Below are 27,731 nucleotides of genomic sequence, written 5' to 3'. Positions count from 1 at the left end.
CCCATATTATGATTTGATTATTTATGGACTTTTCAATGTTTTTTGATTTTACAAGGTCTTGCGGATTAAATTGAGGAATATATAGGTTGTCACAAAAATATCCGTATAACCACTAAAGACAACATGTAGGTATCAAATCGTGAATATAATTATTTTTTTTTTTTTAAGAAATCTATTAAATTGTTATAAGTAAAATAAATGATAACAACTTTTTACCAAGAATAGACTTACGACTGATTATGATGAAGCATACCTAGACACTGGTAAAAAACTATAATCTATAAAATGTCTGCACTATGAAGATTATTATACACCGTGTTATTTTTGATTGTTAACTTTGAGGGGCACTGTAGTCAAACGAAGTTAATTTCTCAAGACACTAGTAGCCTAAACTCTTACTGTGTAAAAGATAGTAAAAAATTAAGTTAATTAATTATTAGCTGTAAAACCCAGGATTTTGACGATCGAGCGACGGCATCCACACTGCGGCAGACAATAGACATTATTTTCAAAGACTTAATTTCTTTAGGCCCTAAAGTTAGGGGATTGCAGTTTTTCTCACTCACTTCTCAATCTTAATTAGGTATATGATATAGGAATTATAAATGACAAAAGTAGAACAGCCATCTCAACTACTTTGTTTTTTTTTTTTTACTGCTGCTAAGAACTACGCTAAGTATACAAGATCTATTTTGGATGCTGCCTCTACTTTATGTGAGGTAGGTAAGGGTAATTGTGAGACGTTGTAAAAATAGTTCTCCCTTATTATTAAAAATGTTTTAATTATCTTTGTTTTATTCTTTCATGCTCAAAATATCGTTTACGTGATTTGCATACTTCTATTTCGTGATATATTCGCACTGACGCCACAACACATAGCGGAGCTGTCTAAACATTTAAAAAAATCCGGAACACGCATTTACGTAATGCACAATAAATATATAATCATGTTCAGATATTTTTCAGCACCTAGACAGCTTTCACGCTTATGGTGGTGACTGTACAGTAAGTACTACATATATATTTTTGTACCTATAGGTGAACTGAAATATTTACTTTGCTCATCCGCGACCTTTATAATAATATCTTTATATCTTTTACTATTTCTAAATCTATTTAGTGAACGTTTGTGTTGCTCTAAAAGATGAGATCTGGTCGAATTCGAAACGCATCAGTGTAGTGTGGTGGTGTGATAGATGTGTTTGTATGATTTGTGCGTATTCCGACAGTGTGCAGGTGGAGGAACTGTATGAACACACATTTCATGCATAAACGTAGCTATTATAAAGTCACGGGTGAGCGAAGCAATTGATTCAGTTCATTGATATTATGAACCTCCGCAAAGTATAGGATTGCCGTTGGGGCCGAAAAGTACTCGAGTGGAGACCGCGGATCGGCAAGCGCAGCGTAGGACGTCCACCAACGAGATGGACGGATGATTTGGGTAAAAGCCGTGGGTCCACGGTGGGGGCCGCTGCCAACGAAGCAACTGGAGGTATGGTTGGAGCCTCTGTCCAACAGTGATCGTCCTACTGCTGAGATGATCATGATGATGATGATTGATTGTCATAACGTCTTCTCACTAAATTGACCACTTCTCACTGTGACCAGAGACCAATTCGAACAATGAACCACTTTCTAAATTGTCAATTTCTTATAATGACAGTTGTACCAAGTTTACAATTTCTTTAGACCAATGTCATGTCATTGATCGGTTGAACATTGGTTACATACTCTGAGAATATAAATCCTATTTCAGGTTCATCTCTATCTGTTCATAATTTATTCCGCATATTGCTAAATTTTACATTTCAGAATACTTTTGCGTTATACTGATAGGCTGCATGACCTATTGCTTCTTAGAACCACCCTGTTTTTAGTTTTTTTAGACTAAATGATACTATTCCATACATCTGGTTTTCAGTAGGAAAATCAGTACATATAGGTATTCATGCTCCTACTAGTAGGAGAATTAGTATAATATTGTGTTTCGTGCTCCTACCAGTAGGAGACTGTAGTAGGAGCACGACTTTGCATCTGTTTCGAGCAATCCAAGCTATACCAGATAGAGGGCGCTCGTGCCTAAAATACCAATGCGCCACAGTTAAACAAGTTGGGGCTCATTACTAAAAAATTTGAGCTGGTCACGAAATGAATTAGATTTGGGATTTGATTTTTTTAATTTTTTCGTTTTATTTCATACTTTTTTGCTATTTCTGTAAAAATGATTGATTAAAAGTATACCTACTTATACATATACTTAGAACAGACTTCAATATGAATTTCGATTTCAGTCATGATTTTTGATGTACCCGTCGTGGATGTAATTTAAATAGGTTTTTTTTTAATTAGAATCAGCAAAATTAGTTTCATTTGATACCCACATTGTTACAATACAATATATTATTTTTAATTTCTCCGACATATTTATTCGTGAACACCTGAAATAATTATGTCACTCCGTCAGTTATGACGAATGTAATTACATTCGTCATAACTGCTCCTCATATGCTAAAATCAGCCCAGCCGTTTAGGTTACAGCGAGGACCAAAGAAATGGACATGCATACATACTACGCTCGAAAAAAAATAACCTTCCTCCGGGAAGTCGGGGAAAAATACGAAAAAATAATGATTATGTGCAATACAAAACGTCCACAGATTCAAAAATATTTCATTCATGGTTTTTATTAGTTTCCTTATAAAAGACTCGTAGAACCCGATTCAACTCGAGAATTAGCCTAGGATTCTCGAAACTCCGAGGTGCAAAAGGTCGAGAAACCAGAAAGTAATACTACCTACAGCGTTTCGCATCCATTTGGAAATTAATAGGTTCCCACAAGGCACTATAAATACTTCATAAATTAAAACCTAATACTTCTATCACGGCTCACATTCACCAATTGATCTAGCCCAGACCCGTGTAAGCAAAGCTTCTGTTATGGGTAGGGGTACCTCTTGGCAAAGGCTAAACACTTAAATAGATAGTACATTTTTAAATACTCTATATAATATAAATATATTCAATATATAATCTATATATATAAAAAGAACAAATGACTGACTGACTGACTTATAGATCAACGCACAGCCCAAACCGCTGGGCCTAGAAACTTGAAATTTGGAATATATGTTCCTTAATCACGATCACGTGTGATCACGATAAACGCGCACTAAGAAGGATTTTCGAAATTCCCACGGGATAGGAAATAAATGGGATTTATATTTTCACTTCAAAGTGGCCCTATTTCCGTAACTATAATTATTAGAAACTTCAAATTTGGCATGCATGTAGGTAATACTAACAGGTAAAAACAGTTTTAAAGATTTTTAGAAAATCCCACGGGATAACACTAATAAAGAGGATTTTATATACCAACTGGATCAGAAAACGCACAAGGTAAACTAATAAAATTAGGGACTGGAGATTTGGCAAACTGATGTACTTAATTTGGTAACAATACAATAATTTAGCAGTGACATCCTGCTCAGCTGGCCAAGATCGTCTCCGTAGAAGGGAACTCCTCAAAAGTTGATAGCACACACAAAAACTTTTTCATCACACTTGCTCGTAAACAGTTCGTTACATGCAGGCTACCTTGTTGCAACCCCCAATTAAAATCCTCGACCTTAATGTGCTTGACATGAAACCCGTGGTCGGTAAATGAGTCATTGCGCGTACAAATTTTGTTGTCATGAAGCCCAAGGTCGGTCAATGAGTCAGTGCCCGTACTGATGGCGCTGCGCGCGCTGCTGCAGGACTACATGGACCACCACATGCACACGCACGTTGCGGCGCATGCCGAGGGAGGGGGAGGGAGGTAGAGGGCGACGTTGCCAAGAGCACAGCCTAAGGTATCGCCAATATTTGGAACAATTATATTTTTTCTTTTACAAATATAAAATTTAACTTACAAATGTGATGAAAAACATTGTATGTCGCACGGGCGGTACTAGAATTACGAACATCGACTCATTAAAGCCCTCAGTCTTCGACTTCGGGCTTCTAATAGACTCTCGTTCGTAATTCCTTATTTACCGCCCTTAAGACACAATGCACTATTACATAATTGTTAAATTTCAATGACAATGCGTTTATATGATATATACACCACCTGATGCTGCAGCCAGGGTCGTCTGCTGATGACGGAATTCCTCAAGGGCAGATATGATAGCACAGATTCGAAATTTTACATGTACGTTCAACGAACTGACACAATTACTTTGCTCACCCGCGACCTTTATGATGCTACTTTTATGCATGAAATGTGTTCATGCAATCCCTCCACCTCCACTCTGTAAGGACACACACAAATCACACAAATCCATCTATCACCACCACCACCACATTGTACTGACAAGTTTCGAACTCAACCGCCCATCTTCAAGCAACAGAACCGTTCAGCATGCTATAGTGTGAAATTTGGCAAAGATGGATATAAAGTACCTAATACAGTGCACTAGGGAAGATTTTTAGAACACTCAACTTTGTTTGTTTCTTTGTCTGTTGGGTTCTCTGAAACGAATGAGCTGATTTAAATAATTATTTTACCAATAAAAAGCTACACTATCACTGATTGACTCCTTTTTTTTAATAAATGAATTCAATTCGGGCACATTTTAAAAAGTCTTTCAGTAATAGAAAGCTACAATGGTCTCTCATAGACAATAAAAGAAAAAAATAGATCATAATAGTAATTCACGTCCCGCGGAACTTTACAATTTCTCGGGATTTAATCCTATATTGTGTATGAAGTCGCGGGAAACAGAAACGCGTAGTACTTTAACGTTTTCTAAAATTCCACCCCTGGATCAGCAAAACAGGGTTTTAAAGTTGTTATGAATTATGATTAATTACGTATATGTAGGCTGATTTTTGAATTCCATAATTTGCACCATCTGTCTAAAACAACGTCTGTATGTATTTGTATTTCCACGTGATCCTCCGAAAAATCAATCAAAACACGAAAAATGTGATGTTACCCCAAATTTAACGCGAGCGAAGCCGCTTAAATATATAGCTACATACTATATAAACACCCAGGACTCGAGAACAAACATTCGTATTTTTCATATAAATATCTGCCCCGACCGGGTATCGAACCTCAAGCTGTGCCTCAAGCTTGATTGATAGTCAGGTTCTCTAACCAATGGGCTATCTGTTAGTCTCACTATATACGAGTACGAGTATGGCAATACAGAAAAAAATGTTATGCATCTCCATATTACTGATTTAATGAATCCCACTCAATTCACAGGTGGTGACGAAACTGAAATCGACCAGTACCCGTGGCTTGCACTTCTCGAATATCGACACACCAAAGCCGGTACTATAGTCACGAAATGCGGCGGTTCGCTCATCAGTGGCAGATACGTTCTGACAGCGGCACATTGCGTGCATGAAAGTATAACAAACCCTCCGTAAGTTGATCATCTTTTCATTTGGCAGAATATTTATTTACCAACACAACGCACATAAAGTTGAGGAAACGTCAAACATTTAAGCCCAACACACACAGACGACAAGCGCGGGTTGTGTGCGGACCCGTGACTGCAGGGCTACTACGAAACTCGAAACTCGAAGTTCGTATCGTACCGTCCCTCTCGCTCTCGTATTAAATAGTATAAGTGTCAGAGGGACCGCACGACACGAACTTCGAGTTTCGAGTTTCGTAGTAGCCCTGGGCGTATTTACATGGCGCATATGAGCTGAGCTGAGCGCCATCACACCGACAGGACGGCGAGCGCGGGTCGGGTCGTGGGGAACCAATAATTACAACTCGGAATGTACGCGCAATAAATTCGACGTGATAATCCGAAGCATTATTGCTTCCAATTATCATTCCGTACATAATATTGCGCGCTGTAATGTACGTAGTGATAATGTACGACGTGACAATCCGAATCCAATCGATTCGAATAACAATAGATTAGAACACAGTGAACCGTGAACCGCGAACCCGGACCAAATTAAATTATTTTCTACCAAATTTATTAATATTCGGTGTATACAATAAACAAATGTACATAAGAACGGATTATCAGGCCGTGCATTATTTGAGCGTGTATTAACAAGTCGTACATTAACTACACCCGGGTCGTGCGTCCATATACAGCCATGTAAATACGCCCGTCGCGGGCCCGCGCACGAGCCGCACCCATCGCCCGTGTGTGTTGGGCTTTAGACAATGTCTAACGCATAGACTATCATGATTGTACTAGCTGTTGCCTTCCCCGGCACTTAAACTATCGGTATACCGTATTTCATCTACACCGGCTCAGAGGTTTATGCGTGAAGAGGTAACAAATAAACTGACTTACAAACTTTCGCATTTATAATATGAATGGGATTTCTCTAAAAGATGATAAATGTGACTGTAACATCAAGCAATAAGGCCTCTGCAGTAACCTAACTTTGTAATGTTTTCTTTCTAAGAGCAATTGGACAAGAGCTTTAAATTTCACAGAGAGAGCGTTCGTCTTGGTGAACACGACACAAGGACCAACATTGACTGCGATACATGGTACGAGTATGCGGTGCCATATTGTAATGAAGGCAATGAGAGCATACCGATACAGAGCATCAGAATACATGCCTTGTATAACTCTAGGACTTTCGAAAACGATATCGCATTAGTGCGTCTCAACAGGACAGTGAACTTCAATGGTAAGCATCTGAGATTTAAAAATATTTATGATTGGTTTTTTGGAGTCTCTTATTTCAACTTAAAATTTGTTACTTTTACGGGTATCCCGTGAAACAATATCGAAAATATCAAACTGAGACATGGTTGCACAAAAAACCAGAAAAAGAGAGCAGCACTGGGAATCGAACCCAGGTCCTCAGCAATCCATGCTGCGTGCTATTATAACCCCTAAACCACTGCTGGACAGGAATCTAGACACGATTTTTTCCTATGCATACATATCTCAGGTTTCTTATTTCTACTAAGTATGCTACTTAAGCAGCAGCACTAGCGACATCTATGTTTCGTCGAGAGACGTCACATTCTTTCGGAACTAACCGGTCACCCAGACAAGAGATGTCGCTACTAAGCAATCAAACCACTAGTGCTGCTAGTGCCACTCAGCTACCTCGCACATCTCTGGTGGACACACGGCTTAGTTAGTGTAACTTTTATTTGCAGACTTCATCAAACCTATCTGCCTGCCGTCGCCCAGTGCGACTGTTCCAAGTAATCTGTACGTAGCGGGGTGGGGCGCCACTGAGAGCGGCTACGCAAGCCCGGTTAAAATGCAAGTGATGGTTCCTTACGTTGATCTGCGCGTAAGTATTCAGTACCTGTACCTGGGCGTAAATTAGATAGATAGATTTGTGATTCGTTAAACAGCACATTAACAAAGCATAGTTTAAACGTCTAAAGATTATTAATTTTTTGTGGGTAGTTTGTTTAAGAAAAATAAAGTTGGTACTTGGGGAATTACATTATTAACAATGTCAAATTTCAATGTTTGTTTAGTTCAGATTTCGAACTCAACCAGATCTTTAAACATCTGGTAGCACGGTGAACGTTTGTGGTGATAGTTGGGTTCGTGTGTTTTCTTACATTGTGGAGGTCTGGAGGTGGCAAGCGGCATGAACTTACGTTTTTTGTTGCATAGGCATCATATCATATAATATCGCGGGTGAGCAAATAATTGTTTTAGGTCATTAAAACTCTCGCTTTCATTCCAGATTTGCCAATCGGACTACTCGGAGTACCCTCGACTGCACCTGTCCTTCGGTCGGATCTGCGCAGGAGGCGAGATCGGAAAATCCACTTGTAATGGTGACTCCGGGGGACCTCTAATGCGCTACACAGAGAAACGCTATGAGCTCCTTGGAATCGTCAGTATAGGTCTAAGATTTTGCCTTACAGGAAAACCTGGTATTTACACTCATGTGACCGATTATCTTGTTTGGTTAAGGATCCATATGCATGAATAATAACGACGTTGTCTACGGTATAGAAACTACGACCATCTTTGATAAGTTCTCGATATTTGTGCGACATCGCATAGGTGTGATATTGAAAAATAATGTTTTCATTGACTGTACTTGCATTGTCTTGTCATCTTAACTACGTAGTTCCAAATCAGTGCGGTGCGGAGACGATCTTGGTCGGGCCGGACCACCGGAATTCCACTACCAGATTATTGTACTGTCGCCGGACCTTTAGATAGATTTTAGAGTCTCAATTTATATAGTATATTTGTACCTGAAGTTAAGTGAAATAAATTAATATTAATTGGAATTAAATTAAGATACTTCTGGCTGTGAGCTGAACGCCAGCGGGCAGCGGCGTGGCGAACGTTTTCTCTGTTCATTGCGTGTGCTGGTAAGGCATCAGAATCAATGTGTGGCCAGCTTCTCGGCTGCGCAATGAACAAAGAACACACTAACATCTAGCATCTGGTACTATGGTGAATGGTTGTGTTACTCTGAGGATGCACTCTGGTTTAGTTCGAAACGAGTCAGTACAGTATGGTGATGGCGATAGTTGGATTTGTGTGTGCTCTTGTAGTGTGGAGGTGGAAGAGCTGCATTTACACACTATAAGTGTTAATAGGTAATAATTTATTTTTATTTCAATGTTGCTGAAACATTAATTGCCTGCAAAGGCTAACCTGTAATAAATTAAGTACAATAAAGTATATCTTAGAATTGTCTGTTTGATTCCTGAACAACTTTCTCCGACAATTACAATATATAAATTGTATTTTCAAAACCAGATGCGTTTTGGTCATTTTAACAAGTGGTCATTCCTCATTGTGGTCCTAAACCGCCAAAAGATTTCCTTTCTTTTCTCGTTGATTTACTAATAGCAACACGATACACTTCGTGCTATAATGACCATTTACCAACATGACATTTAAAACAAAATGTTCTCGTTAGGTACTTTTATTATTTTATAAGTAATTAATTTTTAACCGACTACAAAAAAGGAGGACGCTATCAATTCGGTTGTATTTTTCTTATTAATAACATTTTTTTAGTGTTAAGATAAGTCGTTAAAATTCCTCTTGCAAGATTTCGCCTTAGCAAGCATACAAAGAATGCACGTTAAAAAAAAAGTAAAAAAAAAAAAGCTCTCAATAAAACCAGTAACAACACACGACAACGACACATGTAATTATTGCAACAAATAAATTTGTAAAATAGAGATGGCGCTACACGGTCTCCATATCAACGTCCCGTTCACTTATTTGTCTTAAGGTGATGGTCAGGTGAGGAGTCCGAGATGAGGTGACCAGTTTGACCGGTTAGCGGTGCGAATAGTAGATAAAGCGACAGCAGACTACCTGTGCATTTTTAGAGAAATATCAATCAAGTGCTAATAATCAAATCAGACTCGCGCACGACGGATTTCATACCAACGTTTACAAAAATATGCACCGTATTTTTTTTATATCCGCTAACTTCGGCAGACGGTTCGGTTCATCATCATCATCGCAGCCTATATACGTCCCACTGATGGGCACAGGCCTCCTCTCAGATGAGAGAGCTTGGGCAGTAGTTCCCACGCGGGCCCAGTGCGGATTGGGAACTTCACACACGCTATTGAATTGCTCCGCAGGTATGTGCAGCTTTCCTCACAATGTTTTCCTTCGCGGTAAAGCTTGTGGTAAATTTCAAATGTAATTCCGCACATGCATTTCGAAAAACTCAGAGGTGCCAGCTGGGGTTTGAACCCACGATCCTCTGCTTGAGAGGCCATAGGACAAACCACTCGGCCACCACGCTTGTCGCGGTTTGGTTCATTGATATGAATTACCTGATAAGTAATTCACTTTTCGATAACTAAAAAAAATTTTTTTTTTCGAGAATAAATATTCTTTTTTCACGCATATAATAGTTTCACAGGTATTGGTGTCTAATAGTTAAATTGTAAAATAAACAAACTAGACAAGTGGCATTGACGTGACCTATAATAGAGACGTCATCAAAAATATCCACATGTTTAACATTCTTTTGCTAAATATGTTTGAATTATAAACGAATTAGTTATGGACTTAGAAAAAATTACATAAATTAAGGACCTTTACGCCGTTTTAGTGCTTATAATTAATTATCTTAAATCTTGATTATCCTTTAAAGAGTAAGAGTTAGGCCACTAGTTTCTTAGATAAATTAACTTCATTCGACCTGTAGATTGTCCCCTTAAAGTTAACGGAAATCAAAAATAGTAGATACATTATACAAGCGAATTAGCTCGTTGTTCTGGCAATGGGCAGGCCATATAACACGGAGAACAGATCGCCGTTAGGGCCGAAAAGTTCTCGAATGGAGACCGCGGATCGGCAAGCGTAGCCGTAGGACGTCCACCAACGAGATGGACGGATGACTTTAAAGCCGCAGGTTTAAGATGGATGCAAGCCGCCTCCAACCGAAGCAACTGAAGATCTATTGGGGGAGGCCTATGTCTTGCGGGATGTCCAACAGTGGACGTCCGACATCAGTGGGCGACTCATTTGATGATGATGATAATGACATATAAAAGAGTAACGTACTGAATGATTGACAGACAACGCACAACCTAAACTACTAGAACTAGAGGCTTAAAATTTGGCAACTCCTTGACGATAATAGAGGTGCACTAATAAATATTTTTTCGAAAATCCCGCGAAAGCCAAGCCGCGACAATGCATTTCATTTATAAATAGTACAGGTTTTATTTCGCGTCTATATTTAAAATGAATTATTTCAAACTTCATTTGAAGTATTGCGCGGTCTTGTTAAATATCAACCCAAAATAAAATCACAATTACACATTAACTAACCGCACAATTAATTATTGTTAATTAACATTCCCATAATTACGAGCTACCGCCAAAGCTACTTTTTCCTGATCCGACCTACTGTCTACCTAGCCACTGAACTATGACATCTGTTCAATAGTCAACCTTGCCGCGTACACTTAAAGTAGCAAACGTAACGCAAAGTAAAATCACTAATGACTTTGTAGAAACTCGCGTCAATTGAAAAAACACCTCACTCGAGTTGAATTGATTCTTAGGTTAGACATCTTACGGATATCGCTCGAAGCGAACGCGGCGGGTGTGGATAGATCATATATATATTTTCTACATAAAAGTATGTGAATAGTGACTCAGTGAATATGGCAGCTAAGTGGTTGATCCCCGCTCTGACTTACCTATGTCTTGTGCGTGGCCGTAAGTTCCATTTCATGCAGATTTGACCAAATACTATGTTTTTGTTTTTGATTAACGCAATAAGTAATATTAACGGTATTGATATTATTTTGAACGTACCCATGTTAAGTTCTGTTGAAATCATTAGGTTCAGATGTTTGTGTAATACGTACACAATGTGTAAATATAAAATAACCCGTAAAAATAAATATAGTAAAGTATCAAAGCGCAAAATGTTATGAGCCCTGGTAATTTGCCTTGTCATACAACCGGACCTTCATTATTTAACAGCAGGGTAAATTGTAAGACTCTTTGTCGTTCCGCGGATAAGATAAAAATGTACATAAACATTCTGCGCAGTTACGTGCATTATTTTACATAAATCAGTCAGTCAGTATGTTCCAAGATTGTACTGCTGTAGGCAAATTTCAAAGTGGCACAGCAAGATACTTGTAATGCAACCAATTTCATCCTCAACAAATACCCACTTCCTACCATTGCCTGCAAGTTTTACAACAATCAAAAATCTCAACCTTATTACGATTCTAAAATAATATTTCAAAGAAGCACAGGCCAACACATTGGACGGACGGACAGAAGGCGTGCGTAATCTTAGTTATTTTTATTTATGACCCTCCTTGACCGTTCGAGTTGATATTTCCTCATTGAAACACTTTAAGGATGTCGCAGGAAAAACCTAGGCACACAACAAAATAACAATAAAGGCAGCATTATAATTATTAAACTTTTTTTGTAAATACCTACTCTATTTACTAGCTCATCTAGTGATATCCTTCAGCTTCATCGGCATCTCTCGTTTAGGGCAAACAGTGTTTTTTAGGCAAGTTTCATGTTTATATACATGAGTGCGTGTGAGCTAACTTTGGGGGCGGCAGACGTGAGCTTGCCTTCGGAATCCAAAAGCTTAATGGTTACTTGACCTGAAATGTATATTTCATTTTTTTATTTATTTATCGATGGCCCAAACGAATAAACGTGTAATCGAAAAACATCAACTTTACAGGTAAAAATAAAACAACTTTAACAAAGATAACTGACAATTGTAGTTGCCGATATATATGTATTGTATATTATAAGATAGATAATTAAATTACCTACAAAATAGTGTGAATTTTTGACCCTTATTTTTAGCCACTTTCCTGTAAATAAATAAAAACCCCTTTATTTTTTTTATTCGGGTCATAAAATATCTAGACACTTTTTGTAATGACTCGTTGCAACGTTATTCGCGTTAAAAAGGGTAATTGTTAAAGCGCACTGTACCATTACCCTGTATTTTCGTTGTTTATTTATTTTTGCATTCGGCGTTTGCAATGTTATTCGTGTTAATTTAGCTAACGCTATTCTATGCTACGATACAATAATCGTGTCTTGAAGTTTAAAATTATTATTTTTCTTAGTATTTCAAATCTTTGCTTGAATTATTGTGAAAGTTTTTAGTCGGCGCATATTAACAGCATAATTTATTCAACTTACTTTTCTTGTTTTGTATTTACAAAATGCTTTCTTGGATATGTGTTAGTATCCGTAAGTAAATTAATATGAAACAAGTTAAGTAATAACCTAACCAACAAAAAGTTGAAAAACTCCGACATTGTCATTTCAAAGATCAATATCTCCAAAAAGGCTGAACCGATTTTGATAAAACATGTCTAAGAACCATCGCTAGTAAACCTGCTTTGAAATAAAATAAAACCGCATTCAAATCGGTCCACCCGTTTAACAGCTACGGTGCCACAGACAAACACACACCCAGCCAGACACACATAGAGCGGTCAAACTTATAACACCCCTCTTTTTGCGTGGGGGGTAAAAATTAAATTGAATGTAGCTTGGCTTGGAATCAAAAACCTGTTTTGTTTATTTTGATTAAATTACATAACTCTCTAGATACTTTGGCGTTTTCTATCAGATTTACATCTGATCTGGAGTATATATACACAGTTTGCTGTTTCTTGCACCGTTTGATAGTAGCATGCATCAAATCCCCTTCCGATTGTATGTGTCCGTTTTCTTAGAACCGGTGCGTTATCTCAATAGCGAAAGTTTTGGCTGCCAAAGAATACATGGCAAATACAAAGCGGTTCCTAATTTGACCAGTACACGAATCTGAGTGCAAAAAAAATATTTATCTTCCTACCCATGTTATTATGAAATGCCACAAAAAACTACCAATTTCGTAGTTGAAATTGATAGTTTTCTGTGGCATTTTATAAAGAATTAAGCTAACGCGGGTAGGAAGATAATTTCTTTGTACTCAGATTCGTGTACTGGTCAAATTAGGAATCGCTTTATATTTGCCATCCATGTTTTCTTTGGCAGCCAAAACTTTCGGTTTTTGACATAACGCACCGGTTCTAAGAAAAAGGACACATTCAATCGGAAAGGGATTTGAAGTATGCTACGTACTGTCGAACGGTCCAAGAAACAGTACGCTATATATACTCCAGATCAGATGTATTATCTGATAGAAAACGCAAATTCATATTATTTTTAAGTAGCTAGCTAGATAAAGTCAGTCCGGCAGCGTTAGAGTAAAGAGCCATAAAGATAAGCTACCGTAATGCAGGTGTAAGGATATCTATTGTTGAAGAAATTTAAAAAGCGTTTTAAGCTTTAATCAAAAAGGTTTAGGTCGAAATTCATTTCTTCGTATTACGTTGAATGAAAAGCTGATGGAAAGCAATCACAGCCGCCCATAACATAAGTTGAATTACGAGTATGGATGCGATGCCGGCGCTTTGAGAAAAGGTAGAGTACCTAGGCTCGTATTTTGAAGATCCCCAAGTTGTACCACATTCCCACTAGAGATAGGTAAATCCGGATCTGAAGATTCAAAAGAGTCAGATCCTCAAGTGGATCCGAATCCCTCATGACTCCTTTCAAATCATCGACTCCGAGGAGTTACTAACTCCGACCAACCTTATTGGATTGAGCGACTTTCGTTCAATCACGTCGGGTCGGATCGGATCGGATATGTGCCTTCCCGCTCACCCTACCTATAATAGCATTTATTAAGAAAGGAAGAGGGATAGCATGATACCAATTTCAGAGCCGCTCCACGGAGCCGGTTCGCCAGTAGTAAGTATACCCGAAGTGACTCACAGATTCAAAATTGTCATTAGGACGAATGGGTACTTCAGTACCTCGGTACCGAACCGAGCCGGATCGGCCATAGACAAACTAATAAAACGCCCGAAAGAACCGGAGTCAATAAAGGAGTCGGAGTTGATAAGCGGATTCGGTACCGATACCGGAGCTGGATTTAGTGAATCAGATCCCTTGTTGGAGTCGAGATTACCCATGTCTAATTCCCACAACAAACATTAGTGATATTGTACGAGATCTTAACTTGGTTTTAAAATCAGATCGAGTAACTATCGGCCAGTAGGTAATATTTAACCAGCACGCTATTTTATCTGTTATACGTACCTACTCGTACTATATTAACATGATAAATACTATGCGGAAAAAGGAACAAGTTATGTTAATTTCCATGACCGATAAGCTAAAACATGACGGGACGGCTCAGACCAGGGTTGCTAAGAACAACTGCATTGAAATAAATAAAGTTATTCACTTTAGCAATCTTCCTGTTTTCGTATCACTAATCAATGAACGCCTCGCGGAGACAGTTTACTTTGAGCTTTAGCTCGTCAGATGTAATTCCGTAATATACCGCGAATAAACTTCATAATACGTATCAGTGGCATGAAGTGAAAATTTATGTTAGAAAATTAAAAAGTAAAGGACACTTTAGACCTACAAGAAAAATTGTGCAAGTTGCATTACATTGCGGCGCTCGATTGATTACTAAAAACTCGTTGGCTTTACGGTCTCGCAATGTAATGCAACTTACACGAATTTTCTTGTAGGTCTAAACCAGGCTTAAGAGAAGGCCCAGGTCGGTATGTTATCGGTTGCGACTCTTCAAAGTTAGTGTACACAACCTTTACACAACGCATACTTATCATGACTGACGTCACGTAAATAATTTATATTTTTAGATAACCCGGTGGGGATTCGGGTGTCAGAGCCACTGATACAAAAAGTTGGGTTCGTTAAGTTTTGCACAGGTGGCCGCCTTAAAGATAACTATCCCGCTCCTACTTTAAACGTTGGAAAAAGACAGATATTTATTTATAACAGAGTATTAAACTGTACGACTTGTATCTAAATACAGCATAGTTGAGAACCCTGCATAAATCGCAACCATGTTTTGACCTATCGCTGCGTTCGGTTTTCCCTAAAGTATAAATGTGTAGTTAATTAAAGCGGTTAACTTAATTTACAAGGTACCTAATTATTAATTTTGGTGCGAATCCAGTCACATATGTGCATATTTAATTTTCTTCTATATATTTACGGTATTTATAATTTTTTTCGATAGCTGGATTACGAGGAAAGGAAATTAAGAGCTTTGAATAAAAATATACAATTACTATATTATTCGTGATTAAACAGGCATAATTATACCACATAATAAACAGTTCAAAACAATAATAGTCATCATCGTATCAGCCGTAGCCGTAGGACGTCTACACTGTTAGACATAGGCCTCCCCTATAGACCGCCAGTTGGATTGGAAGCGGCCTGCTATCCACCGTGAACCCAGGGCGCATTAATACATAATATTATTTTTAAACCCCGACCAAAGTCTAAAGAACATGCTCCGACACAAAAAGAGGGGTGTTATAAGTTTGACCGCTATGTGTGCCTGTGTGTGTGTCTATCTGTGTGTCTGTCTGTGGCAGCGTAGCCCTTAAACGGGTGGACCGATTTGAATGCGGTTATACACGGTCTTAAAATACAAATATTGGTACAGCATATTCAACCTACATGTAGGTGTACAAATTTTCAATGTCAAATTATAATACTTAGTATAATGTCAAATTGTAAATAATTCTGTTGACATGTTAATAATTTTTAATAAATTAAGGGGCTGTTTCACCATACATTGATTAGCGTTATACGACGGTTAAATGTGATGCCGTCTTCGTCTTTTCGAACAAAATAAATAGAGACGGCATCACACCTAACCGCCAGTTAACACTAATCAATGGATGGTGGAACAGCCCCTTAGTGTTTTTTTTATTTTAAATATAATGTGACAATGTAATTTATCTATTAATCAAGTGTACTTTGTTTCTATGATGTGTATTTTTTTTCCTTTTTTTATTTTCTATGAGTCATGTTACTTGAAATAAATGAATATTATTATATTATATATAAATGGTTAGGTTAGGTTATTTCAAAAATTTTAACTTTAATTAGAGTTATCCAAGTATAGGATTCTATATACGTATTCGTAATATTGACACAATGTAAATAAAAGGACAAATTACATGAAATTTTCACATCATGCCACTACTAGTTAGAGAAGGGGGCTTGCCGCCGGGAAATTTACGCTACGCCACCTGCAACTGTGCGTAATTTGGCTGTTTGACCATCATCATTGATAAACCAGAATAGCATTAATTTAGCGGCAATCACACTGCGTCGTTCACCTAATGTGGTCGCCGAATTGGTTTCTAACTACTTCGGCGAACGAACATCGTCTTTACTTCAGTCTGTCCGTCTACTGCGGCGACCATATTATGGCGGTGGCAGCTGTCCCTCGCCGAATGCAGCCCACTACCGTATTCTTTACACTTTTGCGGTCGCCGCATGCAGCATGCGGCATGACACCTGCCCTTTGTTTATGCAACACAATACAATACAATAACTCTTTATTGCACACCAACACAGTAAGCAGTACAGAAAACACGGGTATATACATAGAGATTTTCTTAGGTAAGCAATAGGCGGCCTTATCGCTTCAGAGCGATCCCTTCCATGCAACCTTTACAATGGAGAGGAGTAAGGAATAAATTTTAGCAGGTGGTGCAATTTACAGTAGATTAGAGCAATATGAAGAATACATAAAACTAACACATACAATACACATACATGCACAACAAATTTAAACAGATAGATAGGCAGATAGGTACCTACCTACCATAACAACAATGATATGAATACGTGGATAGGTCAATATAAAATATGCGCATACCTACAAATATAACCAGACTTTAACATTATCTACGATTTGTCAACTGTCAATCGTTGGCTTCTGAATGAATATGAATGTCACTTATGTCCAGCCCTAGGTTACTTGTGTTTTCAACTTCGAGACGACAAAAACTGCCACCGCAGGTAGTTGCAGAAACACTGAGTTTCCTTGATCAGGGAATGTTACTTAGTCGAACACAGTTCACAATCAAACTTTTAGGTTTGACGATCTGGTTAAAATGTTTCTCTTCGCAAGTTGACCTTTACCAAATTAATGTAGATACAGGTTAGCTAACAATATTAAAATGCATTTATTGAACCTTGACTCATTGAGGAAAAGCCATGTTAGAAACATTGCGGTTTTACTTAGGCAAACTTTTCATGTGAATTGACTGTCAAGGTTTGATTAAAACTTCAGCTTGCAGAGTCCAACATTTGGTGCAAAGACCTACATTCATGGATCGAATAAGGCATAAAATGATCCATTTAATTAAAGGTATCCCTCTTATTTTTCCCCACTTAATTTGCACCTTTAATAAAACATACACTTCTTATGGTTAAACGCAAAATGGTGATAAAGGAGAAAAGAGATTTGCACACTCATGTGCACATTCATGTGCAAAACTTTTTGAACTAAGCACAATTATGTCATCGATACGACAAGACAGGCTCTATTACCGTCTAAATATGAGTTTTTGGAAGGTTTCATTTCACCAGACCATTCATACCTGCACCTGCGTACATATTTGCTTACACTGTTGTGTTTCGGCGTGGAGAGTAAGACAGCTGGTGAAATTACTGGCATTGAAAATACAAACTGAAATATAGATGCACAGAAAAAACAGAAAAATAAGACCATCACTGGGAATCGAACCCAGGTCCTCGGTAATCTGTACCGCGTGCTATACCGCTACACCACTGATGGTCAACGGTACCGACACGAATTTCCCTATGCACCTCATATCTCAGCTTGTGTTTCTTACTTAGTCACTTAAGCAGCGACGATTTCTACGGGTGGAATTGAATAAAAAATACAAAAAGATTCCAAAAAACCAATCTTAAATTACTGGCACTTGAGGTATCCCATCTTAGGCCTCTAGGTTAGCAACGCAACTGCAATACCCCTGGTGCTGCAGATGTTTATAGGCGGTGGTGATCTCTTACCATCAGGAGAACCACTTGCTCGTTTGCCATCCAGTCTAATAAAAAAATATAAAAATAAAAAAAATATTATTATGACAGTGACGTTTGTGGAACGACAAGACTGCCTCTGCCTGCACCTCAAATGTTAGACATTGGTTACATTGCTTAATCTGGTGTCAGTTCAGTCCATCATTGTGACATCATTGTGTGTGTAAGAATGACGAGAGAATTGTAGTGTAACCTGCACGGACTAATGGACGATGGATCTGACGACAAATTGAGCGTGTAACTGCCGTCTTAGACTCCATTGCTGCAAGGAGATTGTTCTGGCAAGCACATCAGCCAGGGATGTCATACTATGTCAAACTGAATCTTATCTGATCTATTATTCGTACATCAAATGTCTCGACAGAACCCGTTCGTTTGACATGAGGAGTCTAGACTGCTGGCTGCTGCCTTGTTGATTGCATAATGTACATGCGGGAAAGATTTAATGCACCTGGTTTATCTGGTAGCACAATAGCACCGACTATAAAATTGGGCTTTGTACAGAATGGTCACTTTTCATTCAACCAATTTCAGCACTGTCAGCTCATCATCAACTGTTACAGAGTCTCCGTGCACCACTCCCGATGGCAAGAGCGGTGACTGCAAGAGCATCATCATGTGTGATTCTCTGCGGGGTATGGCCAATAAGCCAGGTGTCACCAGAGAGGAGATAGATTTCCTAAAGAGGTCTGCGTGCGGATTCGACGATGCAATACCAAAGGTTAGCTAATCTACGCCATTCATCATCATAGATCAAACTAGACCACCATGGCTTTTTACCCGACTGCTAGTATTGTTTTTCGCGCGTACCTTGTATGTATGCATGTAATATTCTTTATTACCGCATATCTCTCAAACCGCTGGACGGATTTAGACAATTAAGGTATCATACCATAGCTACCCAAGTGTCCTTAGATATGTGACGTTTGGGGGTCAACATTTTTTTTTCTAATACTACTAATTTTATCTTTTTCCAGCTTTTTCTAATATCACCTATGTCATGGCTTGTTAACAATAATTCGTAAGCAAAGTAAAACTAACTTTAAATGCACTTTTTCCAGGTGTGTTGTCCGACAACGAGTCGTTTCACTCTAGAAAACAAAGCAGGAGAATGTATAGACATATTGAAATGCGATCACATCAAGAACCAACTCAGTTCACCCGGGGTCACGCAAGAGTACAAAATTTACGTGAACAGCTTGAGGTATGTTGGGTTTTAAATGCTATCTACCGAGTATGCTCAAGTTTTAGAAACTCAGGTAACTAGATCTAGTCTAGTTATTTATATATATTTTTAATAGGATTTGCCTGAGTGTTAGTTTTCGTTACGAGTGCTGTCATCTCTGATCTTTCAATTGTCAGATGCCAAGGGCCCGCGGCGTTTAGTGTGTACTGCGGCCCACCACCGGTAACCAGTCCTGCGCCTCCACCTAACCCTCCACCTACTCCCGCACCTGGAAACGGCGACGAATGCGTGGCGACCGCCGCTCTGCCCGATCCTACTACCGATTGTTGTGGCCAAGATGGATCCAGCAATAGGATTACAGGTAATTATGACCTTGAAAACGACTCTAAGGGGCTGTTTCACCATCCATTGATTAGTGTTAACTGACGGTTAAATGTGATGCCGTCTCCGTCTATTCGAACAAAACAAATAGAGACGGCATCACATTTAACCGTCAGTTAGCACTAATCAATGGATGGTGAAACAACCCCTAAATGTAACTGCAAATCCACAACGGATCAATTTGTTACATCACTATTAAATCTGTCTTCGTATTCAATTCTGATTTCACCCCCGCACTCCGGCAGATGCACATCTTGCTTACTCGATAGTTACATATACAGCCATGCATGATGATTGCAGGGGGCAACGCAACAGCGATCGACCAGTATCCATGGCTGGCCCTGATAGAATACAAGAAGGACAGCAAGATAAAACTGTTGTGTGGAGGCGTGCTGATCAGTGGCCGCTACGTCCTGACTGCTGGGCATTGCGTGATTGGCAGTGTGCTCAATTCAGGAGATCCGTAAGACAATTTCAATCTTGGTTAATTTGGCTATTTTCCTCGTTCCCGCGTGTGTTTACTAATTATGTGTCATTGCTGTTATAAATAAACTAGCTTCTGCCCGCGACTTCTTCCGCTTGAAATAGTAATTTTGGGAAGTATTTAATTTATATAGGATACCTATTCTGCCAATAATAGTACATAGAAACTTCTACGGTTTACCAAAAATAACCTATTTTAGTACATTGCTACAAATATAAACTATTTTTTTTTTGTTCTTCCATACATCCATCCATCCGATGTTCTTTGGTAAAACATAAATATTTTGCGGGTAGCCATATTTTAGCAATACGACGTGTATTCTACCCTGCCAACACAAAAGGACTAATTCTTCATAGTGAACTATTGACACCTTACGTCCTTTATTGTAAGTCAAGGCATTTTTACTAAGCATAGCTACACATATTTCCGATAAATATACTTATACGTAGTAACTTTTTTGGAATTCCTTAAGAACTTTCATCCCCATATTTTCAAGTAAATAGGTCGAAATTTGAAAAGCGCTAGATCAAATGTTTTTTAGGGTTCCGTACCTTAAAAGGAAAAAATGGAACCCTTGTAGGATTACTTTGCTGTCCGTCCGTCCGTCTGTCTGTCAAGACCCTTTATCTCGTAAACGCGCGGAGTAAGGTATATATCGAGTTGAAATTAAAACCCTAAACTCAGGTCAATAGTCCCGAAAGCTGTGAAAAAATCACACCTCTAAGTCAAGGCAATCAAAAGCTACAGTCGTTAAAAAGGTGTTTCCATACAAATTGCCTCAACAGAAAAAGTTATAGGGTAGGTACTTCCGGCTGTCCTAGAAACTTGGAATTTTGCATAAAGGTAGCTCTTATAGCACAATAAATAAGAAAAATCTGAAAATCATAATTTTTCATGTCTGACTGTCTATGTGAATGAGCCATCTAAAATGACCCCACATTGCATACATTTTGCTTATGAGCTTAAAAGGCTCTGCTAACACTGCACCATCCCCTCTGCTAATATCCCCTCGCAGATATCATTTTCAAAAACGCTTAAACAAATATCTATTTATTTCTTATAAGTAGCCCAATGCCAAGTTTCATAAAAAACCATCGATTTATCTTCGACAATGACGATCTTCCATATAAAGTTTCATCCCCTATTTCACCCCTCACAGGAAGAATTTTTAAAAACGCGCGAACAAATATGTATTTATCTCTTATCACGTGCCCAAATACCAAGTTTCATAAAGAACCATCGATTTATCTTCGACAATGACGATCTTCCATATAAACTTTCATCCCCTATTTCATCCCCTCACAGGTCGATTTTTTAAAAAAGCTCAAACAAATATAGAATTATTTCTTATTAAGTGCCTAAATGCCAAGTTTCATGGTTTTATCTTCGATAGCTACGAACTTCCACCATATAAAATTTCATCCCCTATTTCAACCCCTGAAAGCCTCTTTTTCGCGATAAAAAATAGCCTATGTTCTTTCCCAGGGTCTATTCTATCTCTGTACCAAATTTCATCAAAATCGGTTCAGCGGTTTAGGCGTGAAAGCGTAACAGACAGACAGACAGACAGACAGAGTTACTTTCGCATTTATAATATTAGTATGGATTATTTTCTTTCTTTCTTTTTTTCATTCAAACTTGTTTTAAGATAATAAAAACCATTTCACTGGCATGACCTCAAAAGTATAACATGTTATTGCCGAACATTCTTAACATCGACTCGGATAAACAGTAACGTCACAAACTAGTTTAGAAGAATTAATCCTAAAAACATCCAGTGATAGTTTTCCTTATAACACTTCCCGTGTCCTAAAAATCCACATTTTCTTTCCAGATCAAATGTCCGCCTGGGGGAATACGACACAGCAAATTCAGGTCCAGACTGCGTGGAAGTCGAAGGGGGTGAGCCAGGAACATTGGACTGCACAGTCGACCCAGTCATCATTCCAATTGAGCGGGTCATCCCGCATCCAGACTACAATCCGCGCAACTCGCTTAAATGGAACGATATCGCAATGCTAAGATTGAAACACATTGCACCTTATACTGGTAAGCCTAATAATATATGTATAAGTATATAACCACTCTATCTACATCACCGCAAGTCTTGTGCGCTTTGCTAGTTCATGTCGTTTTCTTAAAGATTCGCATTGCCACGAAGAAATACGTTAGAAGATAACCTATGCAAGTTTATCAAGGCGTTTGGTCTGTATGAAACCTCTGATGATTTTGGTGGTAACGACCGGGACTGTAAACTAAATCGTTTCCATAAAATGCATTGTAACATAAAACTTGCAAAATTAAAAGGTAAAAGAAATGACAGTCTCTCCTAATTTCAACCATTTTGCTGCAACAGACTAGAGAATAAAATGAAATCGTATCACAACATTGCGCTCACATCTTGTGCCAAGAAAGTGATCGTAAACCGTAAAATCCTTCTTTTGAAAATCAAGCTTATTCTGTGTAGAAATAATTAAGTCTTAACCTTTAAGAAATAGTCTATTAGAAGCAGTCGGGGTCTTCACCCTTATGTTGTCAACCTTCCTAAAATTAGCACAAAGCGTTTTCGCTCGTCCTTTAATCCGAATCCGAACAGCCGAGGAGTGTTATGGTATGCGTATGTTCCCTATCGCTACAATCCGGCCGTCTTCAAATCTACGATGAATGACCATTTATTAGGCAAGCGTGCTCCATATTAGTAGGCAAGCGTGCTCCATCTTAGTACACATCTTCGCTTAGCACCAGGCGTGATTGTGGTCAAACGCTAGCGTATTGCTGTATAAAAACAACTTTTCGCGAGCAACAGCTTCTTTTCAGACTTCGTCCGGCCCATCTGTCTACCCGTCGTAGACATCACAGGGAATTTCCCTGAGACCGGGAAACTGTTCGCTGCGGGTTGGGGCGCCGTCAACGAGAAGATCTCTAGCAGCAATGTCAAACTGCACGTAGACTTGCCTTACAAGAATATGGAGGTAAATCGAAGGATTTGACTAAAATCCATCATCATCATCATCATCAGCAGGAAGAACAAAGCTTCGCTGATGAACAAATGCCTTTCTTTTAGAACGCCACAGCCACAATGAACGACAACTCGCCACTTACATCCACCGGTTGTTCGCAACTCACGATATCGTCAGATTTTATCCTAATCCTATACGAATATCGGAATAAAAAGTAGCCTTTGTTATTCCAAATGTTTAGCTATCTACATACCAAATTTCATGTATTCTGTCCAGCCGTTTTAGCGTGAAAGAGTAAACATACACATAAACCACACTCACAAACTTCAGTAGGATTCATTTGGAGCATGCTGTCTTTCATGTCCAAGAATATAACACACTAGCTTTTGCCCGCGGCTTCGCCCGCGTGGAATTCGGTTATCGCGCGCTGTTCCCTCGGGAACTGTGCATTTTTTTCGGGATAAAAAGTAGCCTAAGTCACTTTCTGGCCCATAAACTATCTCTATGCCAAAAATCACGTCGATCCGTCGCTCCGTTTCGACGTGAAAGACAGACAAACATACAAACACACACTTTCGCATTTATAATATTAGTATGGATTGCACAGAAACCTTGCACAGTTTTAAGTGATTTCACTTGCATATGAAGGTTATGCGCATTCCGCGCATCACGCACCCAGTTCAGAGTTTTCCACATACGAGTATGTACACATATATGAGGTTTTATTTTTGTTAACTTCAAAGCAACATTGAAAAGGTCAATAAGTAAACTTTTCCAAGACACTAGTTCACTTCTGTTTAAAAGATATTCAAGAATTAAGATAATTGCGCATGCTATTAAACAGTGTAACTCGTATGACTTTAAAAAAAAAAACTGTAACGAAAGTGTTTAATTCACAGATATAAGATAGCAAAATTAGGTTTTTTTTCTTTCAGTCTGATGTTTTACGTTAGGCAGCCCGCAGACTTACAATTTCAAGTTGGCCAACTAAATTGCACTGTATACCAATAGGCCAATAACTTAATGATAGCCCGCATATTTTATCCAACTAAATTACTACTGTATTGTTATACAGTGCAATTTAGTTGGCGAACTTGAAATTGTAAGTATGCGGCAGCTCTTAATGTCACTCATCGAGTTTGTGAACTTTACAATTTGGTCTGCGAAGTTGAATAACGTACAAACAGATCAATATAAGTAATGTTTTTATTTTTGCGATTTGGCCGTAAAGTTAATTATCAGGTAGTTTCTGTCAATGAACTGACACTTTTGTCGAAGTTAAATCGAGAAATGGTGTATTCCTACGTTTCAAGTAATTTACGAATAGTATTTACCACCCAAAAACATTACTTTAAGATTTATACATTCGACGGAATGTCTACGACGACGCAGGCTCTACAATGCATATTCAGATAGAAAATTTTCCCAGGTCAAAAAAAAACTCAATTTATTCAATTAATACGATGGAGCTACTATCGATGATTCCGCCAATGTCGCGGTTATAAAAGACACTATCCTGTTGTCAGTTAGCCGTTTTGAGTTGTATCCCGTTAGCCGTTGTTCGGTTACGGTTACTAAATATATTTTCTGTCGACAGTTCTGCCAACGCGCCTACACGGTCCTGAACCGACGATTCCAGCTGTGGGAACGACAGGTCTGCGCTGGCGGCGAGGTCGGCAAGGACTCCTGCAAGGGTGACTCCGGAGGGCCATTGATGTACAGCGACGGGAACCGGTTCGAAGTCATAGGCATTGTCAGCTTCGGACCAGTCCCCTGCGGTTTGGAGAACGTTCCCGGCGTATACACCAAAGTGTTCGAGTATATTACCTGGATTCGCAGCAACATTCAGCCTTGAGTTAGAATTTATGTACAACTCTGATGATACACTTTAGTTTCGTCGTTGATACAGATGAATAGCAACAAATATGACACGTTAAAAACCGTATTCTATAATTTACCTGTGCCTTTTATATTTTCGGGCGTTTGGAAATCTCAGACCAATCCAATTTCGGTGCCAATCCTGGCAAAGTTTTTTGAGCTGTGAGCCGCGTATTTTCGGTCGCGTAATTTCTGCTGTATCCGGTTTTATACAAAAGTCCAGTTTGTGCCTCACGGGGACTTAAAATGAGTTGTACACGTTGTATGAAACGATATTTACGCGACTGAAAATACGCGACTCACAAATATTACGCTCGTCTGGCTCAACCCTAAATGAAACATTATCCTGTATGGCATTGACTGATTGTTTGTAACTTGCTCCGGTGTGCGCAATGTTAATGTAAGATCTCAGTAGGAAAAGAATCTGTCATAGATTAAGCTCAAAAAAACTGATGAGATTAAATATGCTTAATTGATAACTCGTATGTGTTTTTTTATTGTGTTTTTAATTAATTAGTTCTTAGAATATATTAGAATAATTTAACAGAATGACATGTAATAATGATATTACCAATAAAAGAGTATGAGTATGAGTATGAGTATTCATTTATTCAATGGAGCTACTAAGTGCCTATTTTTTTAATAAATTACCCTAAATCCTACGGATATTACAAATAGGAGAGTTTATTTTGTACATGTATGCGTGGGTTAGCATTTTAGCCGACTGCCCGAAGTTGTGATTTTCGAGCATATGTATGTATGAACGTCTGCCTATTTCTTTGATCCTCTGCAGCCTCAACGGCTGGACAGATGTTTACAGGATGCACTCACAAAGATGGGCGCACGCGATGGACCACATGGTGTGTACCGCGCATGTCAGGCATCGACGCAGGCGGAGATGGCGAGAGGCCTTATGTCTAACACACTCGTAATCACAATAGTTTTCACCACTTCTTTCTGTCACACGGTATAAGACGAGGGTAGAAAGAGACGGTGAATGCGATCGCGAACGTCAGCGCGTTAGACAATACGGCCTCTGGACGCGGAACTGAGCGAGTGGCATATTAGCTCTAGATAGGGAGACGTGGAGGATAAGAGGGGGAGGTATTTTCCCAACAGTGGGACACATATACAGTGTGTCTCTGATCATGGGGCTTTAAATTCAAGGGTCGATTCTACTCTCATAACTAAACTACTTTTATTTTGTAATATTTTCAAATAACTTGAATTTAGATAATTGAACCTCAAAGTTCAATCGTTAATTATACTGATTTATCGGACATGGCGGTGTTATCCTCGTTTCATGGTACGGGGCCATTAAATCATTTTTGACATTTATTTGTCATCTCTTAGGTAAACTAAACAATTATTAACGTGCTGTCAATATTGTATTGTATTAAGTGATCATATTTTTAAAATGTTTCAGAACAAAAGTAGCTCATATATGCGAGTAGAACCTTGACCTTGGACCTTGGATTTAAAGCTAGTTGTGGATAACGCTCATTTTCGAGGCTTAAAGACTCGAGCCCTTAAGACTCCAGAGTCTTAAAGACTCGACTATATTTGACAATTAAATTGGCTTATTTTATGCGTATGGATGCAAGAAACCGTCTTTGCGGCCTTTGAGTCGTTAAGCCTGGAGAGTCTTGAGGGTTCGAGTCTTTAAGCCTCGAAATGAGCATTTTTCATAACACTATTTAAAGCCCCATGGTCAGGCTAAGTATGTACGAGTAAGGGTTTTTACAGCAGTCGGGTTTTTTGATTTTTTAAATTGTTATGCGCGGATTCTCTTTATCGTTTACTTGATAACAGGGTTTACCCAGTCTGAGTGGAATATCCCAGTATACTTAATGCAAGAAGTAAATCTGAATTTGAATTCAAGAACGCCTTGTTTTTGATGAAAACATAGCAAGTAGCAACGACTATAAATTGCTTTTTCAAAAAAAAGTTTGTGGTAAAAAATAACTTTCAAAGCTTTTTTGCTAGCTGTAGGTACTTTCGTCGTACCGTGTTTGGTGCTGTGTAGTTCTAGGTGCTTTTGCCTTTTTGTGCATTGTCATCCTATCTAGGTTGCTTGTGTCAAATAAGTTCTTTGGATCTACGTTGAAATTAGACTTAAAGGATTAGACACGGTGAAGTTGTTTACATACCTATACCTACAGCGTTTATTTTTGTCATAATAAACTTTAAGCGTAGCCCTAATATATAATATAAGCCCTAATAGGCATACTTTAATAACATATGCTTTGCTGTAGTCGAAGAAAGATTAAATCGATAGTGCTCGTGATTCTGAGTAGAAATAACCCAAAATTTGACAGGTTTAAAGTACAGGGTAAACTTTTTCCTAAAAATGCCGATTTAATTTTAACACATGTAAAATAACCTATTTCTATTAAGTAAAGGAACTTTAAAAAACCGGCTAAGAG

At 38.6% G+C, this 27,731-nt stretch overlaps 3 protein-coding genes across 9 annotated transcripts in view; 2 read left to right on the top strand and 1 right to left on the bottom strand.

The window, feature by feature from the left end:
- mim (missing-in-metastasis) overlaps positions 1-27,731 on the bottom strand; it is a 300,696-nt gene that overhangs the window by 115,086 nt on the left and 157,879 nt on the right. The window lies entirely within an intron of this gene.
- On the top strand, positions 4,168-7,947 carry LOC141440129 (phenoloxidase-activating factor 3-like). Its single transcript, XM_074104597.1, has 5 exons — positions 4,168-4,195; positions 5,258-5,420; positions 6,467-6,666; positions 7,148-7,287; positions 7,696-7,947. The coding sequence occupies exons 1-5, from the start codon at positions 4,168-4,170 to the stop codon at positions 7,945-7,947; spliced, it is 783 nt and encodes a 260-aa protein (XP_073960698.1).
- On the top strand, positions 11,012-25,898 carry LOC141440482 (phenoloxidase-activating enzyme-like). Of its 2 annotated transcripts, XM_074105006.1 has the most exons (9): positions 11,012-11,174; positions 17,644-17,721; positions 18,980-19,137; positions 19,478-19,620; positions 19,779-19,963; positions 20,284-20,446; positions 22,302-22,516; positions 23,285-23,439; positions 25,025-25,898. In XM_074105006.1, exons 1-9 carry the CDS (start codon positions 11,120-11,122, stop codon positions 25,280-25,282), a joined length of 1,410 nt encoding a protein of 469 aa, XP_073961107.1. In that variant the 5' UTR covers positions 11,012-11,119; the 3' UTR covers positions 25,283-25,898. The 2 variants fall into 2 exon arrangements, with proteins under 2 accessions (XP_073961107.1, XP_073961108.1); XM_074105007.1 differs by lacking the exon at positions 17,644-17,721 and having other exon boundaries at positions 11,013-11,174.

Source organism: Choristoneura fumiferana, chromosome 22 (genome assembly GCF_025370935.1).
Source record: "Choristoneura fumiferana chromosome 22, NRCan_CFum_1, whole genome shotgun sequence".
In the NCBI taxonomy this organism is placed as follows: Eukaryota; Metazoa; Arthropoda; class Insecta; order Lepidoptera; family Tortricidae; genus Choristoneura; species Choristoneura fumiferana.
This window is presented reverse-complemented; position numbering and strand designations above follow the sequence as displayed.

Coding starts and splice junctions, on each gene's coding strand:
- LOC141440129 (XM_074104597.1), top strand. CDS start 4,168: ATGATAGCACAGATTCGAAATTTTACAT. Junction 4,196..5,257: donor ACAGATTCGAAATTTTACAT/GTACGTTCAACG, acceptor CTCAATTCACAG/GTGGTGACGAAACTGAAATC. Junction 5,421..6,466: donor GAAAGTATAACAAACCCTCC/GTAAGTTGATCA, acceptor TAAATTTCACAG/AGAGAGCGTTCGTCTTGGTG.
- LOC141440482 (XM_074105006.1), top strand. CDS start 11,120: ATGGCAGCTAAGTGGTTGATCCCCGCTCTGACTTACCTATGTCTTGTG. Junction 11,175..17,643: donor CCTATGTCTTGTGCGTGGCC/GTAAGTTCCATT, acceptor TTAAAACTTCAG/CTTGCAGAGTCCAACATTTG. Junction 19,964..20,283: donor ATCCAGCAATAGGATTACAG/GTAATTATGACC, acceptor TGATGATTGCAG/GGGGCAACGCAACAGCGATC.